Source organism: Peromyscus leucopus, chromosome 3, assembly GCF_004664715.2.
Source record: "Peromyscus leucopus breed LL Stock chromosome 3, UCI_PerLeu_2.1, whole genome shotgun sequence".
Taxonomy (NCBI): domain Eukaryota; kingdom Metazoa; phylum Chordata; class Mammalia; order Rodentia; family Cricetidae; genus Peromyscus; species Peromyscus leucopus.
In genome coordinates this window covers 155,601,783-155,620,978 of record NC_051065.1, presented here as the reverse complement: position 1 = coordinate 155,620,978, position 19,196 = coordinate 155,601,783, and the positions used below count along the sequence as shown (strand labels likewise).

The window sequence follows — 19,196 nt, the reverse complement described above, 5'->3', positions numbered from 1 at the left end:
TGTTCCTTCCCTGCACCCTTTCCGTACCTGCTTCAAACGTTAGTCCTTCCCACAAAGATCGCTCTTTTCTAGCATGAATTTCTTGTGGGGAGAATGATAAAATCACCATTTCTCACCTTGTAGAGCAGTAGCACCCACAGACTTCAGGGGACACCCTGGAAGGAAGCAGGAGCATGATGTGGCAGTGTCTTTCTGATCTGGGGACTTGGAGTTTTTAGTTTTGAGTTGTGGTCTCTGTGTCTGTCTGTCTATCTCTGTCTCTGTGTGTGTGTCTCTCTCTGTTTCTCTATCTCTGTGTATGCGTGTGTCTCACTGTCTCTCTGCGTGTATGCACATCTCTCTCTCTCTCTCTCTCTCTCTCTCTCTCTCTGTGTGTGTGTGTGTGTGTGTGTGTGTGTGTGTGTGTGTGTGTGTGTGTGTATGCATGCTCACATGGCACTGGGGATTGAATTCAGGATCTTGCACGTGCTAAACACATACTCTGTACTAGGCTTTACTACCAGTCTAGAATTTGTATTTTTTACTTCTATTGACTAGTTCCTGCTTTCAAAACATTCATAGTTGTATAATTATAATTTTCCTGCTTTCCAAAGAGGAATTAAGCATTGCTTTAAAACTATGCACAATTAAAGACAATAGATTTTTTGTTTGTTTGTTTTTTTAATTGATTAAAAGATGCAAGACTGCGTATTTCTGTGAGGCCAGCCTAGTCTACATAATGAGAGAGAGGGAGAAAGGGAGAGAGAGGTGGGGGGGGAGGGAGGGAGAGAGAGAGAGAGAGAGAGAGAGAGAGAGAGAGAGAGAGAGAGAGATCCTGACAGTTAAGAAAGGTGGTTAAAGACAAGACTTTTGAGTGATATTTTTATACCGTTTCTCCTTGCAAGGGACCATTAGTGTTTTGGGGGAGTATTTATGCCCCTCTTCATCTCTCCATCACACTTCCTCCCCAGGCTTTTGACTATATATATCCCTTCTCTGAACAGGAATGGACCTAGCAGTAGCTAAGGTTAGGTGTGGCAGTCTTCCCCTCTGGAAATCCCCAATAGAACCATTTGGTGGAAAGGTGCCCATCCTGTCCCACTATCAACAGAGGGCGTTAAACTGTCCCTGGGGCCTTTCAGTGTCCACAAACCTGCTCAGCCCAAGGAGCCTGCATGGATCTGTGCCCCATGTCCCATTGTTAGGGGAACGCATGAAGTCTTGGGGAACTTTTCAAACTTTGAAGCACTGTACAAATGTAAAGGATCTACTATTATTATTTACTCACAATTTCTGAGGCCCTCATATCGTGCCCTTGTGCTGAGGACACAGAAATGAGCAAGTGTCCTGATTTGACCAGTCTAGCTATAGGAACATAATTGAAACAACTAACATAAGGAAAGTTTATTTTTATTATTATTTTTATCATTTTCTTCAAGTTTTGCAAGTTTGTTTTTCTTTTTAATTTTCTTTTCTCCTTCCTTCTACCTTCTTCCTTCTTCCTTCCTTCCTTCCTTCCTTCCTTCCTCCCTCCCTCCCTCCCTCCCTCCCTCCCTCCCTCTCTCCCTCCCTCCCTCCCTCCCTTCCTTCCTTTCTTTTTTTTGAGACAGGGTTTCCCTTTATAGCCCTGGCTGTCTTGGAACTCACTCTGTAGTCCAGGCTGGCCTCAAACTCAGAGATCTGCCTGCCTCTGCCTCTGAGTGCTGGGAGCAAAGGCTTGCGCCACCATGCCCGACCTTCATTAATTTTCTTAATTATCATTCGAAGTAGTGGGCTTCATTGTGTCATTTTCTTGCATACTTTGTTTTTGTTGAGCTTCCCCACCCCGCTCCAGGCCCATGCCTCCTCCCTCCCCTCTCCCAGGACCCCTTCTCTGCTTTCAGAGAAGGGTATTCTATTACATCTTCTTTCTTTCTCATCCCAGCCTAGCCCAAGGCCCATTTCCTCTTCCAATGTCCCCTTTCTAGTTTCATGACCTAGACCCCCACATATAAAAATGAGAATATATGCTCTGTCTATTAGAATGTGGTATTTGTGTGAATCTGGGTTACTTTGATAATTTCTAGTTCCATCCATTTTTCTGCAGATGTCATGATTTTAGTTTTCTTTGTAGCTGAATAAAATTGCACTGTGTGTGTACCATGTTTTCTTTATTCATTTACCTATTGATGGACTTCTAGGCTAGTTCCATTTCCTGGCTGCTGAGAATAGTTAAACAGTAACACGGATGTACAGATATCTCTGTGGTAAGACTTAAAATACTTAGGGTATATGCCCAGGATAGCGGGGCCATTTAATACTTCGAATTTTAGTTTCTGGAGAAACTTTCACACTGTGTGCACAGATTGGTGTGCATGTGAACATCAGAAGATAACTTGCAGAAATCTGTTATCTCCTTCCATCATGTGGGTCCTGGGGACCACACTGAGGTTGTCGGGCTCGGTGGCTAGGGTCTTACCCACTGAACCATCTCGCTAGCCTCAGCAGCCATTTCAATTCTATGCAACCACAGTTCTCAATTCTTAGGTTGCTTCCTCTACCCCTCTCTCTTTCCCTCTAGCAGTTTCAAGGTTTATATTAAGGTCTTTGGTCCATTTTAAAATGATTTTTGTTCACAGTGAGAGACATAGATCTAATAATCTTCTCCTTATGGATATCCAGCTTTCCCATCGCCATTTACCAAAGATTAGTTTTTTCTGATGTATGTTTTTGGCACCTTATGGCTTTATTTCTGGGTCCTCTTTTCTGTCCCATTGATCTACATGTATGTTTTTGCGCTAATACCATATCATCTTTGTCCCTATGGCTCTGTAGTGTACTTTGAGATCAGGTGTTGTGCACCTCCGGCATTGTTATTCTGCTTAAGATTTCTTCAGTTATCAAGGTCTTTTGGTGTTTCCCTGTGGGTAGCAGGACTGCTATTTTCTACTGTGAGGACTGTTACTGGAATTTTGGTGGGGTTGTGTTGACGCTGTCTACCTCTTTTGGTAATGTAACCATTTTCACAGTAGCGTCAATTTATAGCTGTAGGAGGTTTCTCAACAGTCTAATGTCATCTTGAACATTTTCCTCGGTGTCTTAAAGTTTTCATTTTAGAGGTCTCTCATGTCTCTTCATTGTTTATTTCTATAATCTTATTTTAATTTATTTAAGCTATTATAAATAAGATATTTTGCCTAATTTTTTCTTGGCAAGTTCATTATTAGTATATAGAAAAGCTGCTGATTTCTGTATGTTGATTTTTGTATTCTATAATTTTACTGAAAGTATTTACCAGATCTAAGAGTTTTCTGGTGGAGTCCATATGGTCTTTAAAATATGAGGTCATGTGATCTGCAGATAGGAATAGACTGACTTCTTCCTTGTGTCCATTTTCTTTTCTTTCCTTTTTTTTTTTTTGTTTTTGTTTTATTGGTCTAGTTAAGAATTTGGGCACTTTATTGAATAAGAGTGGAGAGAATAGGCACTCCTGTCTTACTCCAGATTTTAGAGGAAATGCTGTCAGCTTTCCCAGTGTAGAATAGTGCTGCCAACAGGCTTGTAGCCTTTATTATGCTGAGGTGTCTTCCTTTTGCTTCTAGTTTCTTCAGAATTTTATCATGTTGAACTTTATCAAATGCTGTCTCTGTGTCCATTAAGATAGTCATGTGACTTCTGTTATTAAATCTATTTATATGGTGCTAATTGTGTGTGTGTGTGTGTGTGTGTGTGTGTGTGTGTGTGTGTGTATGATGAACCAATGTTGCTTTCCTGGATTGAAATCAGTTTGACCTTGACGTGTCTTTAAAATTTTGTATTACATTTATTTATGTGTGTGTATGAGCATGTGTGCTCAAGAGCACACCTGTGTGTGTGTGTGTGTGTGTGTGTGTGTGTGTGTGTGTGTGTGTGCATGCCACAGTGCAGGCATGGAGGTCAGAGAACAACTTGTGGGAGTTGGTTCTCTCCATATGAGACTCAAACTCAGGGCAATGGTCTTGTGGCAGGCACTTCTGTCAGCTAAGTCGTCCTGCCAGCTCTTCTTAATGTGTTCTTGAACTTGGTCTGTAAGTATTTTGTTGAGAATTCTTGCATCTGTATCCACCAGTGGAATTGGTCTAAAGTTTCCCTTTTCTGTGTGCTGTGTTCTTACCTGGTTTGTCTATTTGGCTTTGTATAGCAGAGTAAATGCGGTGGCTTTCTTTTCCTTTCCATTTTTGTGAATTTGGTAAGTATTGATGTCAAGTCTTTCTGAAAATCTTTATAGACCTCAGCAGTGACTCCATCTGGTCCTTGCTTTTCTCTCTGATTAGATTTAATTACTGCTTCATTCATGTTGCTTGTTATGGGTTTAAGATATTTATATCGTTTGATTTAATTTTAGTTGGCCATAGGTTTTTAGAAATTTGTTCATTTTTCTAGATTTTTGGAATATAAGTTTTCAAAATATTCTCTAATGATTCCTGGCTATCATTAGCGTCTCTTGTACCAACAACCTTTTTATCTTTACTTTTGTTGTTTTGAGTCTTCTATTTCTTCTTCTTAGTTCACTCCAAAAAAATCACTTCTCAATTTGTGGTTATATGTATTGTTCTTTTAGTCTCCATTTTCTTAATGTCTATCCTCATTTCTATTTCTTACCAGTTACTACCTTTTGGTTTGGCTTCTTGCTTTTCTGGGATCTTGAGGTACATCACTGGGTTATTTATTTGAGACCTTTCTGGGTTTTTTTTGTTTTGTTTTTTTGTTTTTTCTTTTTTACATTAGGACTTTAGCTATACACTTTCCTCTTAGAACTGCCTTAGCTGTATCTCAGAGCTTTAGTTAGTTATAATCTCATTTTCATTCTTTTTTTTTTTTTAATTTTTGTTTTTTTTTTTTTTTTGAGACAAGGTTTCTCTGTGTAACAGTCCTGGCTGTCCTGAAACTCACTTTGTAGACCAGGCTGGCCTTGAACTCACAGATATCCACCAGCCTCTACCTCCTGAGTGCTGGAGCTACACTGCTTGGCTGCTGCTTTCATTTTCCTTTGATTCTAAGAAGTTATTAGTTTCCTCTGTGATGATTTCAACAGCCCAGTATTCATTCAAAAGTGCACTGTTCATTTGCCATGTAATTGTGTAGTTTCTGTGATTTCTCTTGCTGTCGATTTCTAGTTTTATTCCACTATAGTCTGAAAAGACATAAGGAATTATTTCTTTTTTTTTTTTTTGTATTTGTTAAAGTTTGCTTTGTAGCCCCTATCTGCTTGACTTTAGAGGTTTTATAAGTCTCTGAGAAGGTGTATTTCTTATCTGTTGGATGGATTAGTCTGAGATAGACCTTTGTTGAGAGAACAGGGCACCACAGGTGACAGGTGATTCTAGGTCCAACAGTTGCTCAGGAGAATTCTGGTGGGGGATGCAGCAATGAACTGGTAGTCTGCAGTTCTGGCATTCCTGCACTTTCTTTGCTGGTGTGGCTCACAGCCTGTCCTCTCCTGGTGGGACCTTGTTTCAGGAGGACGTCCATCTCAGGGAACTGGAAGACAAACACTGGTTCTGCGATGCTGGAGCAGATCGCCATGTCAGACCGGTGAGTGAGCGATGTCCCATCCTCGTCTACAGGAAGGCTGCTACCAATAAAGAGGTGTTAGAAAAAAGCAACACTTGATGTGAGGGAGGCTCTGTGTAGAGAGGACTGGTGAAGCCCAGAGGCTCTGGCAGCCAGGGAACAAGATCAGGCAGAGCCAAGTCAAACGCTGCTACAGAGAGAGGACAATGTACCATAGAAGCTCCAGTAAAGAAATAATAGTGTGGGCTGGAAGACCTTCTAGCTGAGGTGAGGGCTTGGGAATGTGGGTGGGTTCAGGGGGTGAGAAAGGGGAGGCGCCATAGATAGGCACCATGCTTGATGGTGTAGATGAGAGGAAAGAAAAATGGAGGTGAGGGATGGGAAAGGCGAGGGCAGCAAGATCTTATGAGAATGTAGGCTTGGTGTGAGCTTAACGTCTTAGCCTCAGGACATCTTCCTGTCCCCTCCAGGTACAAGCTCTGGGTAGATGCCTGCTCTGAGATGTTTGGTGGCCTGGACATCTGTGCAGTCAAAGCTGTGCATGGCAAAGACGGGAAAGACTACATTTTTGAGGTAAGTCTGGCCCACGGAACAGATCGGTAGGCAGTAATACCCAGACTGGGACCAGACTCTTGGCTCAATCCCATACTGTAGTTAGAGTCTTCTGATTATGAAGGTCCAAGATGGCAGATCTTCATAGCAAGCTGTTGGTCAAGCCACACAATGAGTAATAGGTGGCACATCTAGGTTCCTGGTTCCCAGCCTACTTTGTTATGAGGACGTTGTAGTGACTGTATCATTTTTACTCCGAGAAAGCCACCTTTGAGAATCATTCAGTCAAACGTAATCACTCTGTTACATGAGGAAATGGAGCCACTCTACCATGAATGTGTGCTCATGGCGAGAAGGTAAATCAGTGTCAACTTGGCACCTGAATACAGATGGTCCTTTCTAACATCTCTTAGCCTTAGAGATATTGTATTCTGCCTGGTCCCCCAACCCAGCTGTGCTGGCTCTCCTTTCCCCGTTAAAGGTAAAGCCATGGCAGTGTGAACCTCACACTACCCCCTCATTGGGCTCAGCCTTCCTGAAAGTAGGGGAGTTGGTGTTTCCAGAATAGCAGTGTCAGGAGGCCAAAATGGGTTTCAGATTCAAGATATACTCCATAGCCTGCTTAGCATGGAACTTTCTAGATAACCCATACCACCCTCTCAGGGTAAGCCTGTTTATCCTCTGCAAATGAGAGTTGGACCATAGAGTCTATGGTGTTTTTAAAGCAGACATTCCCTAAAGGAAGGAAACATTGCCCTAGATACAGGAAGAATCAAGATCAGTGGCAAGCAGAGAAGCTGTTCTGGTCAGGAGCAAGAGCAGGAAGCAGGCTGTTTAAAGAGCAGAGTGTTTGGAGACAGACTGAAGAGTCAAGGATGAGAACTGCCTGCTCGAAGGCATTTCCTCCCATGTCTTCCTGCTCCTGTAAACTTCCAGCCCCAGGCCATCCCCTCTCCTGCTTATTTCCTCTCCCCACTCCCAGTAGCCAGCACTCTGCACCTCAGAGCTCTGTCTGGGTGAAGGAAAAGGAAAGGGGTCATGGCAGATGTTTGCAGCAGGAGCAAACAGTCCCCATCTCTGCTGAGGAACACAATTCCAGCCAACCAACCCACTCTGCTGACTTAAACCCTATCAGTTCCCACAAAGCATAGCGCGCCTTATATATATATAAGGAAATTTATATCTGTTCCTTACCTGGGCCTCATCTTCCACTAGGTCATGGACTGCAGCATGCCACTGATTGGGGAACACCAAGTGGAGGACAGACAACTCATCACCGAGCTGGTCATCAGCAAGATGAACCAGCTACTGTCCAGGACTCCTGCTCTGTCTCCTCAGAGACCCTTAACTACCCAGCAGCCACAGGTAAGAAACCGCAAAGAGACCCAGCAGTCATGACCCACTGCAGATACCTACAGACCTAGCTGGGATCCAGGCTCTTTTCCCTCTTCCTTCTCTTCCACCCCTTCCCTTCTGGGTAAATCTTCAAGTGCCCCCCTTTAGAGACCCCCTCTTCAGCAGTCTGCAGTATCAGCTACAAAACTACGCAGAGGTAGAGGCCTGATCTTCACCCTGAACTTGAAGACTCCAGGGAGCTACCTCCCATTTCTTCTGTGACTCAGGATGTCTTGTTTTGAATTAGGAGATCTCTGCAGGAAGTCTGGACCAGATAGTTCACTGGCTCTTCACTGCTGTGTGTGTGGCAGCATCTTTCTGAGAAGGCTGCTGGTTTAGAAGGAGGGAAAAGTTAGTCCCCAGTTCCAGGGGAGACTGTCATGGTAAAATTCAAATTAGAAATCTGCTTTTGTTCCCGTGAGAGAGAAGGGGCCTTCCCCAGTTCATGTGGTACACGACTCTCATCACGGCAGTAGCATCTCAGATACACTTCTACTAGAAAAATCCACACAAACTTCTGTAGAACGTTAGGCCCAGGGGCTCTACAGCAGGCCAAAGAATGGATAGCACCCTGGGCCTGACATTCTGAAGTCTATGAAGGAGGTATCTCATTTTTCAAAACTATATCCAGGACTCTCACCTCTGAACTTTTATATAGTAGAGGTTAAGAACTTGGACTGTGAATCAACGAGTCTTAGCGAGCTTTCCCCTAAACATCTGTGTAACTTTGTAAGGAATCATTTCCCTTTAGTGAAGTCAGGTTTTGACAATTTGTTAGGATTCTCTTAGAAACCTTCCCTTCAATTCAACCTCAAAGAGTCAGGGGGCTGGAACAGAATAGTGGAGAGTGCCAGCTTTGAAATGAACATCTCCCAGTAATGAATTCTAAACCTGCTTCTGTTAGCTTTATGGCCTTGGACAAGGTCCATTGCAATAGTTAAGAAAAAGTAACCAGAGTCCATATCCCTAGAGTGTTATAAGAATTAAAAGAAGAAGAAAAAAACCCAGAATAAATCAGAACAAATGAAGTACCCAGTGAAGGCTAGGGTATGCAATAGACACATTCTGGGTTTGGATCCTACATGAAGCCTGGATAGACATCAGCACTTTTTCTGGAGATGAGGAGTGTCCTGCAACATTACACTGCACTCACTAGGAAACAACCAGCCTTCCAGCAATCCTTCCGTGAGAAAGAGTAAAGAGTTCACAGTTTATACTGGGCACGGAGAACCAGACTAGGTTATTTAGGGTAGAAGCTAATGACCCTAGACACTCGAACATTGCAGAATTCGTAGATAGAAACGTTGATATTCAGGATAATGAGCCTGAACTGCCAAGAAGAGATCGGATATTTTAGACAGTGGTATATATGGCACTCAAGGTAGGTAGAAACATGATGTATAATAAATATTTTCCCCCAAATTGACTAAATTGTGCCAGTTGGTAAGTTAGATCCCTTTCTGGGTCTGTTTGTCCAGTGGATCCAATCTAATATTTTTTGTTTTCTAAAATGTTCTTTAGAGCCAGGCCTGGTGGCACATGCCTTTAATCACATCACTGGAGTGGCAGAGGCAGGCAGATCTCTGTGGGTCCTAGTACTACCTTCCAGTGTATAGATTGCCTTGGTAGATAGTTAATGGTAACCTGTAATCACATTGCAGATTTAATTTCAGCACAGGAAGCCTAATGGGACACACCCAAATCATATCTAAACCATAATATCACTTGTTTTACAAACACCAAATATTTTCAGTTTAAACATCTTAGCACACCATGCTGGAAACCAGGATACTCGGGGGGTGGGGGTGGGGATGATTCCCTGCTCTGTTATAAAATCCCCCCTCTCTCTAGACCGTGAAATGGAGTTAAAGTAGGTGATTTCTAGATCTCCTCTGACACCAGGGCTACCCGAAGTTAGCCAGACCACAAAGTCTGAAGGCATAGTCCTCCATTAGACTGCCTTTTCTTCTGACATCAACTGAAAGTTCTAGAATTCCAAAAATTCTAGAGTTCTGCAGGGATCAGGGAACTCACGGTTGTTGTGTTCATGGTCACTGTATGTTATAGGAAACGACTCAGATCAAAACCAAGCCACATGAAGATGCATAGTGAAGATCTGAAAGGGTTCTGCAAGCAAAGCCTCCACCGCTCCCGGGCATGCCCCCCTCCTTCATCTCTGTGTGGTAACACACAGGAATATTGGCAACCGGAGCGGGCCCCCGAGCTTTACTGTTGGGTTATTGCTGGGACTTCATTACCTGGCCCTGATTGATTGATCTGATTAAACTGTCTACACATCCCTCCTTCTTTACATGTCAAACTAATACATGTGGTCTAAGGGGCCCACTTTGAATAACAAAGACACTTTGATCCTTCCGAAAACCACAGGAGTTTAGAAGTTTCTTCTTGGAAACCTGATGTAAAAGCCAAGCCACCCTTACCACAAACTTTTCCCTCCAAGACAGGGTCCTTCTGTGTAACATCCCTGGCTGTCCTGAAACTCATTCTGTAGACCAGGCTGGCCTCAAACTCACAGAGATCCACCTGCCTCTGCCTCCCGAGTGCCGGGATTAAAGGCATGCACTGCCACCGCCAAGCCTCACTTAAGACAAGGCTGAATTCTTTCCTGTACACACGATTAAGTTCACATAAGTTTCCCACATGCTTCCCGCTTCTTGTGAGCAATTTGACCAGGCTTGCTCTGCACTTTCCCCTGACTAATGAAAATCTAATAACCTTAAGACTTACACAGTGGATGAGATGTAGTTCTGCCCAAAAGCCGTTTGTGTCCTGACTTGAAGTGGTGACTGAATTCCTGCCTGAGTGGTGTCTTCTGTTAACTTCCTCCTGAGTCTGTGCTTTGACCCCAGGCTGCTCAGAAGCCAGCAGACACCCAGCTGAACAGTCTGACACCTGGCAAGATGCAGTGATGGCCCTTAAGCCACGACTGTACTGGTCACATTTCCAGATCCTGTTTTCTTTAGATAAGGACACTCCGCTGATGATTGAGAAGTCACTCATCATTCTAAGCCCAGGCTCACAGACCAGTCACATCTTCAAACCAGCTGCCTTCTTATTCCTGTGATCCTGCCTCCTTGCCTCCCTGTACTTTACCTGCACCAATCTGTTTCTAAGGCCCATTCTCCTCCTGTGATCTGGGTCCCATCTCTGGCTTTAAAGTGCCCCTCTCTTTTTCTTCATTAGTTTATCCTTTTTCAAATGATCGCATCCATATATAAACATCTCCCATTAAAAAACAAAGAACCATAAAACACCCTTTAACCCCTGTTCCCTTCTAACTGCTGCTCAATTCCTCCCCCACTGTTTTACACACTGTCACCTCTTTATCATGCCACATTTCCTCCTCAGTCCACTCCAGTCAGCTGCCACCGCCAGCATCCCCCTGACATTGCTCTTAGCGGAGCCATCTCCATCAACAGTTCTGATGGTCACTTCTCTCGCCGTGGCTTCACAGCAGCATTTGGGGCAGCCGCCTCCTTCAAGACACCCCTTGACAGGCCTCTGTGAGGCGCCCTTGCTCGCTTGTCTTTCTGCCTCGGTGGCTTCTTGTCATGCGTGTGTGACGACGACATCAGAAACGGACAAACACGTCCGCGCATTTCCACAATGTCAGAATTTATTGAACGGCAATAAGTCCACAAGGTGCAGTGCTTTCAATGGACACAGTCTGCCCGATAGCCCCACCTTTCCGTGGTCACCTAGCTAAGGCAACGCAAGCTCCTCCATTGCGATCTTCATTACAAACGTTAACTCTAAGATCGTACATCACACACCGCCCAGTCTCTCTCCCCGTGCGTGCTCGTGGGGTAGAGAGCGACCGCGGCAGGTTAAATCACGAGCTTTCCAGAAGGAGGCTGACAGGAATGTAAATAAAGTCCGCACTGACGAGATGAGGAACCCAAGCCTCGCTGCTGCAGGGAAGAAGCCGGAGAGGCAGCTGTCACGTCAGCCACAGGTGTCACCTGCAGCTCCTGGAGTGTGGAGCCGAGCTTGACTGCAGGGGCTGAAGGACAGGAGAGGTCTAGAGGAAGGAATAAACAGGTCTAGGTCACATGGGCAGAAGGGAGTCGAAGAGCCATGTCAACAGTGGGGACTGGGCTGAAGCTCAAGGATAGTCAGGAGTCCTCTGTCTGCAGACACACGCTGGTCAGGTGACGGGTTAGAGAGGTATTGCCATTGCTGTTCTGAGTGTTTACCCCTGGGCCCAGTGAGAGAGTTGAAGCCTTTCTTGTCTGGTGTGTCTGATAAGTTCTTAGGCCCAGTTTCCCTGGTGTAATTTAACACACCCGGATAAATTTATAAGGTGGTACCTTTTTAACTCCAGGAACAATTCCTTTGTCAGGCTATGCCACCTAGATGGTGCTGGCCAGAAGGTGTTGTGTGGATATGCATCCAAGGGCACAGGCTTCCTCCATCTTCAAAATGGAGCCAAAAGCTACTCATGAAATGGAGTCCTTCAGGGCAAGGCACAGTCTTAAAAAAACAACTTTTTATACAATGTAGAATAACTTAAAACAGAGCAGCTGTTAGCATTGACTTAACATTTCCTTCCCAGCTTTCTTTTCTGACCCTCCCACTTCTGATAAATCTCTAGATGTACCCTGAACTTGTGAATTCCCTGGTGAGCTGGGCCAGCCCCTGTCTCTACCCTGCCTTGACCACTCCTGGCAATTCCAAGTCCCACGTCTAAGGCCTGCTAACACCTTTGCTTGCCTGTCTGAATGCAGCCTAGGCAGAGCACAGATCTTGCATCTCTACCGACACCTTCTCCCTTCCCTTTGCCTAAATTTCCCCAGGCTGGTTACACAGGCTGTCACCCGCTCTCACCCCTTGCCATCGTACATTTTGTGCTCTGTACCTAGCCACGCTAGTCCCAAAGGCCTATCTATCTCACTTCGCCTCTCCCTAAAATGTCTTCCCTCCTTGGCTTTCGGCACAGCTCACTGTTTGGTGCAGGGACTTGGACGACAGTCCAACGTTTCTTCAGTCGTCCAGAGTGGCCGCTGCTTAGCAGCTGCTCCCCTCTCCTCTTCACTTGTGTCCCCCCACTTCCTGTCCTCGGATTGTGTGACGCTTTTGTCGGTCACTTCTACTAGAAGGCACACTCCTTGGAAGCTGGAATCTGTTCACCGCTTCATCTCAAGGGCTTAGCGACGCCTCTAGACTCTCCTCTCCATGGAAAGGACTCATGTGGGGCTCTGCAACTGGGATACTCCTGGAGAGTTTCGAACTCGTGTGACTTCTTCGATGTAGTGCGGGCCTGTACAAGCGAAGAGGCCATGGCAGCATCACTAGGCAATGTAATTTCATGAGCCCACCATCATATACACGGCCAATCATGGAGCTAAATACTGTCCTGCAGCTCATACCTGAATGTCACAGGTGTTCTAAAAAGGGTGGTGGAGAGCAGTTTGCCCAGGTTGTAGTCAGGTGTCTCTGGAAAATGTAAAGCACAGTAAGTAACACATATAAATCTGTTTTTAATACCTCTGCATTTAGTAGCAGCTCTTTACAAATGACAAGGGTACAGTGTTCCCCCTATCCAGGCAGTTCTCTCCCACCACCCCTGTCCCTGTGGTAGGCTTCGCACAACGTAATTGATCATACATCCCTGTTTGGAATCAATGCCTTTAATGGCCCTGTCATCCTGTTTGGGGTCATGTGTCTAGATCCTAAGGAAGCCTTGGTAGTGTGCGAGCAGAAGAGATAAAAACCAGGAAACATTGCCTGGGTCCCAGCCCGCATGTCGCGTCTCCTGCCAAGCCCCTGCATGTGTCACGCATGCCATTCATCGCTCTAGCCACTCGTGTTGGTGTCTTTTGTGATCGTGGAGCCACAGGCTGAGAGAGAAAGAACTCCTGGCTTGCGTTACATGGCTCTATGGTCTGCTCTGGGCTCAATGATATCAGTAATATAGAAGAGGACCAGGACAGACTTGTGACGAGCTTGTCTGTCCCTCTTTCTCTGTCCATCCCTGTTCTGTCACCAGAGCATTCCTTCCTATGATCAGAGATTACCTGCAGGAGGCTGGAGGGAGGGAGGAGAGGAGGGTGAGGAGTGGGTATACCGTGCCTTGCCGTGAGCCCGCCCCTTACCTGGAGTGGATTAAACACGGAAAACGTAAGCTGCTAACCGCTCTGCAGCCTTCCAAGGTTCAGGGAGGTACTGACCACATCACCAAAGCTGAGAGGGGAATAGCAAAGCTTGATTTGGCTGTCCTAGGCTTAGTCTCAGCCTGGCTGGCCCTCCAGGCTGCCCCAGGCAACTGAACCTCTCTCTACACAGGGTATGCTGTTCTCAGGGTGGCAGTGACACCTGGTGGCCAACGGTTGCAGAGCCTCTGTGGTCTACACAAACGGAGCCTCTTTCCCTGTTACCCTCCCTCCCCTCCCCCCACTCTCCCATCCCCCAAACACATTCAGTCTTTGAGAATAGGGAATTGCTTTCCATTTCATCTCTAGGGCTTTGGAGAAACCTAGCACCTAGGGCTGCTGGATGTGTCAAGAACAGCTGGACAGCTGGGAAATCCCTGAGAAGTGTGGGGTGTGTCATCAGGATCTAGACAGGCCTGAAGCTGGGGCTCTGGAGAGAGCTGAGAGCTGCTTTCCAGATCTCCAGAAACAAGGGAGAGACAGTCAGGTCTTGTCAAGAGGGCTTCCTTGTCTTCATACGCTGGGTTTTGTTTGCTTTCATGTCTCTTCATTGGCCTCACACTTTTTATATTCCTGTAAAATCTTCCAGGGAGAAAAGACCAAATGATAATGCAGGAATTTCAGATGCCGAGGAGTGAAGCAAGGCCTGGTATTTCTTCAGTGCTCCTTGGTTATGCACTTAGCCAGCTGCCTATTTGGCTTGTGGGTAAGACACATAGAGAACTAGTTTAAGACTAGGCCTTTGGAAGCGTTGATGTGCATTTGGTACCTGGGACAAGGCGAAGCTTTCTTCTCCCCGAGCTGACCACATTGCACACTGGATGTTGCTTCTAGCCCGAGGGTGGTAGTATACCAGGATGGATTCCAGGATGCGATCAGAGGAGAGACCAGGATGTTGGTGGCTCATCTACGCCATGGACAGAAGTAGGACTGTGGCAGAGAACGTAGTTCATCTGGTAGGGTACTTGCATAGCACGCATGAAGCCCTGCGATCAGTCCCCAGCACAGGCACAAGCCAGGTGTGGTGGCATGCCTGCAATCCCAGCATTCTTATGGTGGAGGCTGAAGGTCATCCTTGGCTACACAGCAAGTTTGATGCTAGCTTGGGATACATGGGACCCCGTCTAAAACAAAACAAGTTTAAAGAACTGCAGTTGGCTGCCAGCTGTTGCCAGGAGCCTATGACTCAATGTCTTTAGCGTTCTGATGCCGTCACGGATTAGAAATGGTCCCAGAGGCAAATCTGCTGGAAGACAGGCTCCGACCTTGTATAAGTAATCGACTCACCGATACTGAGAGCAGAAACTGTCGCTCTGGACCATGTGACTGTCACATTAATGTTCAGACCTCAGCAGAATAAGCTGCTTATTAGGGAGGTGGTGAAAGGGTGGGTGGGAGCTGATGGAGCAAGTAAGTCTCAGAATCTTCCGGAACTATAGTACTGTGCTCCAGGCTGCATGCAACCACCAGACCTGGGAGAAGTAGTGGGAAAAGTTCAGATAAAAGGACTGAGGGTCTGGGGAAACGGCTCTGTGGTTAAGAGCACTGGCTGCTCTTGCAGAGGACCCAGGTTCAGTTCCCAGCTCACAGCTGTGTGCCAGAAGATAGTGACACTTTTCTCTGACCTCTGTAGGCACCAAGCACACACATGGTACTCATACATACATGCAGGCAAACACTCATACACGTAAGATGTAATAAATAAACTTTCCTGGGAGCTTGCAAGTCCAAGGAGACCAAGACTGAGAAGGGATCTCTTCACTCTGAGAAGTGCAGCCCACTTAAGGAAGGACACAGCTGTCCCTCGGATCCCACATCGGGGCTGTTTCGTTTGTCCTAAGAGGTAAAGTTAGGACAAACCAAAGCCTTCCTGCTTCCCACAGCAGGACTGGCTTCAGAGAACGTGTTCCCCAGTGAGTAGAAGCTGAGAACTCAAGGAGATTGGGGGCAGGTTTAGATAAAGCCACCAGTGACTAGATCCCTTAACGAACTATTAAGAGAAACCGGCTATTTTGGGACTGTCTTTACTTTTAGGGACATCTTTAATCACTCGAAACTGACATTCTGACCTAGGGTGACCTGATCCTCAGAGCCCCCACAGGACTTGTGGCCCCTATGGACCATTTCTGGTGTCCTCAGGTTATGGGAGGGCCACAATCCCGGCAATGGTCTTTGCCAGCAGAGTGGTTCCCCTGGGAGGGAAGGAGCATCAGCTCATCCTTGGATACCTTTTATACCCTTGCAGAGGAAGGAAGGGGGGCAGTAGCAAGGGTGAGTCCAGAAAGGTCTCAAGGTGCTGAAAACATACTGTCCCCTTTGCTCTGCAACCTCCTGACCACATTCCTTCCCGCTGCTTCATTCTCCCTGGAGTACTGGACCGGGGAAGTGAGGCCTGGGGGAACTGATCAGAATAGTTCTGTGGCGTGGCCAGCAAGGAGCTTGGCCTGGCCCCTTTCCTGGGGCCAGACCCTGGGACCCTTTCCCAATTTCCTGTCTCAGTTATGCTGAGCAAGCACAGGCCTTCCTCCTGGTGGGGGCAGCTGGTGTTAAGCCAACAATTCTCAAAAGTTGAGTCACTCAATGTCTTTCCTTCCTCAGCTTTCCATCCTGTTGGGGCCTCACTCAGATAGGAGCTCCTCTGCCAGTCTGTCTAACAAAAGCCATAGGGTGGAAAATTAGAGGTACCTTTAGTGAAACCCATAGATCTGTAGCCATGGGCTTGGTTTTTCTCCCAGGCCAGTGGTTTCCTCTCCACTCATCTCAGGAACCATTTACTCTTCCTAATCTGACTCTTTTTTTTTTTTGCAACTGAGTATATCTTCCAAAACTAAGGCATTGATAGGCCAGAGGGAAGGCATGGTCTAAGCCAATCCATGTAAGAACTACTGTGCACAAGATGACATGAAGCCATCCAGCAATGTCTTCTCCCCTGGCGCATGATGTTCTCACACTACAGAGTGATTCTTATTTAAATAAAAGCAATTAGGTTGACTTAGATCATTCACTGGCTAGGAATGGTTTATAAAGCTCGTCTGTTGTTTGAAAGCCTCGAAATGTGAGATACTGGGCTAGTGATTCTGTGTTTGTTCACGTGTCAGGAAAGACAATGAAGATGATTACCCTGAGTCACCTGGCCGCTAAGGAGAGCTGGATCTGACCTACCGCCCTGGAGGCTCTGTGCCATGCCGTGTCCCATGGCTTTCTGATGTGCCTGTGAGGGCACGGGGGAAGGAAAGAAAGAGAAAGCTGGGCATTTGTGGTCCATAGGAGGAAACTTGCTCTCCTCCCCTCATAGCGAAATGCTCGGCCTGTCAACACGAGAGAGAGAGTCTGCGCTTCACCAGTGCTTCATGGGACGTTCATCTGTCCTGCCCCCTGGCTCCCTTGACTGCTAATCCCCGTAGACCCAGCAGAGTAGGACAGCAGCCTAGTTAGCCTCTATGGGCAGCAGCAGCACACTCTCCTCACTGCGTCCCCCACGCCTGTGCCTGCAGGATGTCTCTGTCAGGCCCAGCAGCCCTGGGGCTTTGCTTGCCTCAAGACTGAACTGCTAAGAAGGGCTTATCTCTTACCCCAGTCGTCCAAGAAGCTGGGGAAAAAAATGCACAAGGAATTAGTGGAAGCCTGGAGCTAGAAGAGCCAGCAGAAGTCATCTGCCTGTGACGACTTGTATCCCCTGTGCAGTGTCTCTGGCCAGAGTTTTTCTAGGTGCTGGTTGAAGAGCCCGTGGAGGGAAAGCCACCACTCCCTAGGCTACCCTGGACGTGATTCCCACTGAACACTGGTGCTGCCAGGGTCACATCATTTAAGCCGTGGCGTCTGACCATTTGGGGATTCAGAGATAATCTTGTCAAAAGTCACACAAGGAAAGTTGTTTCCAGTCTCTCAAGCCCTTATCTCTTCACAGACTCTGCCAATGCACCCCTTTAAAGAGGTGCCCAAAGTGGTGACGGTGCCTTCCGATGAGGCTTGACCAAGCCAGAAGGCAATGGATCTGCTTCTCTCCCTTTCTAAGACACAAATGCACCTTCAGGCACATCAGTCTGGACAGTGGCACCACACTGACACCCTCTAGCAGTCACCCCTTAAGTCCAGGGTATCATGGGGCTTCGTCCGCTCCCTCCTTTCTATGTACTGGTCACAGGAGCTGCACTAAACATTCTTACCTGTTTGAGTGAACCAGCTTCCTGAGAGCACCCGGGCCGCTCAGGCTGACCAGAAGTTCCTGTCTTGGGCTGGCTATAGGCCAAATTTTGGCAGTGACGCCAGAGTGGCCAGACTTCTGTGGAATTCAGCATCCCAGGAGGCTCTTGGTGACTGGAGACAGATCCCGTGGTAGCCAAACTCCATAGGGAATAAGCCCTCAGCTTCTAGCAGACAGCAGGCTTGTGGGAGGAGTCAGAGTGTCTCAGCCTGGCAAGGGACAGTCCTAAGGGACTCTCCTCCTGGCCTCCCTCAGCCCCTGAGAAGTCTTCAGTCCACAACCTCAGTGGAACCAGGGACAGGAGAAGCTCTTTAGGCGCCATCAAGGGTAGCCAAGGCACGTTCCCAGGCTCTAGCCCTGAGGACGGCCTGGGGCCTCTTCTCCCAGAGCTTTGGGAAGGGCACTTTGGGTTTCATTATATCCTTGAATGTCTCACATGTATATTTCTGTGGCTGCAGAGAGCCAGGATCAGCCTGCATGGTGAGTGCCTCCTGTGAGGCCTGAGGGAGAAAGCTGGCAAGAACAGTCTAGAAGCTCCACAAATTGGACTTGTGCTGCCCTATGCCTGAGAATCTGTCTTGGATAAGGCGAGGCCATGACACTGTTCATATGGCCTAGAAAAAGACTGAACAATAAGGTTTGGACCAGAAGGCACCGGTGCTTTTAGGACATGTAGGGAACTGAAGGCTAGAAAGGTTGATTCCAACAGAGCTGAAGCAACTGGGGGTGTTGATAAAGCGGTATCTACCACATACAGCCGTCGTTAGGTAGGGGAGAGAGACCACATAGAGGGCCCGTTTACCCGGCACCCAGCAAACACCCGAGAAATTTCAGAACTAGAGAAACTAAGTGGCACAACTGGTGAGAGGTGTTAGGAGGGTAACAGTGGCCACGAAGAAGAAAGATCAGACAAGTTGAAAGGATTGGGAAACTATTGTGTGAGCAAAAACTGGTAGCTGCGTGACCAAAGGTGGTCATTGGAAGATGGTGTCAGAGGGAAGAAGCCAGGAGCTCTGGTGGGTGAATGGGTTGGGTGGCCACCAGCTGGCTTAGTGTGTGTGTGTGTGTGTGTGTGTGTGTGTGTGTGTGTGTGTGTGTGTGCGCGCGCGCGCACGTCTCAGGGCTCAGAACAGGCCTCCTGCACCCAGTGAGAGTGCTTGGAAGAAGGGGCTGGAAAGGCTGGTTTCTGTGGCGGTGCTGAAGGTGGTTGACAGGTAAGACGGGCTTCCCTGCTGAGAGGCACCCAGGACACGGCAGAGGTCACGCCCGTTACTGTATAAAGTCCTGTACAGCTGGAGGGGTGTCATTGTTGGGAGACTGAGATACTGGGAAGGGAACACTTGCACCTCTAGGGTAGGAGC

The 19,196-nt window shown here is 47.0% G+C and overlaps 1 protein-coding gene across 2 annotated transcripts in view; it reads left to right on the top strand.

Annotated features, from left to right (window-relative positions):
- Syn2 (synapsin II) overlaps nucleotides 1-19,196 on the top strand; it is a 145,075-nt gene that overhangs the window by 116,973 nt on the left and 8,906 nt on the right. The window contains exons 8-11 of one of the 2 annotated variants that reach the window (XM_037204255.1): nucleotides 5,458-5,532; nucleotides 5,982-6,084; nucleotides 7,279-7,428; nucleotides 9,526-9,958. In XM_037204255.1, the coding sequence (XP_037060150.1) occupies nucleotides 5,458-5,532; nucleotides 5,982-6,084; nucleotides 7,279-7,428; nucleotides 9,526-9,567 (370 nt within the window). In that variant the 3' untranslated portion in view covers nucleotides 9,568-9,958. Of the gene's footprint in view, nucleotides 1-5,457; nucleotides 5,533-5,981; nucleotides 6,085-7,278; nucleotides 7,429-9,525; nucleotides 9,959-19,196 lie in introns of those variants that run through there. The other variant, XM_028863978.2, reaches the window with a different exon arrangement.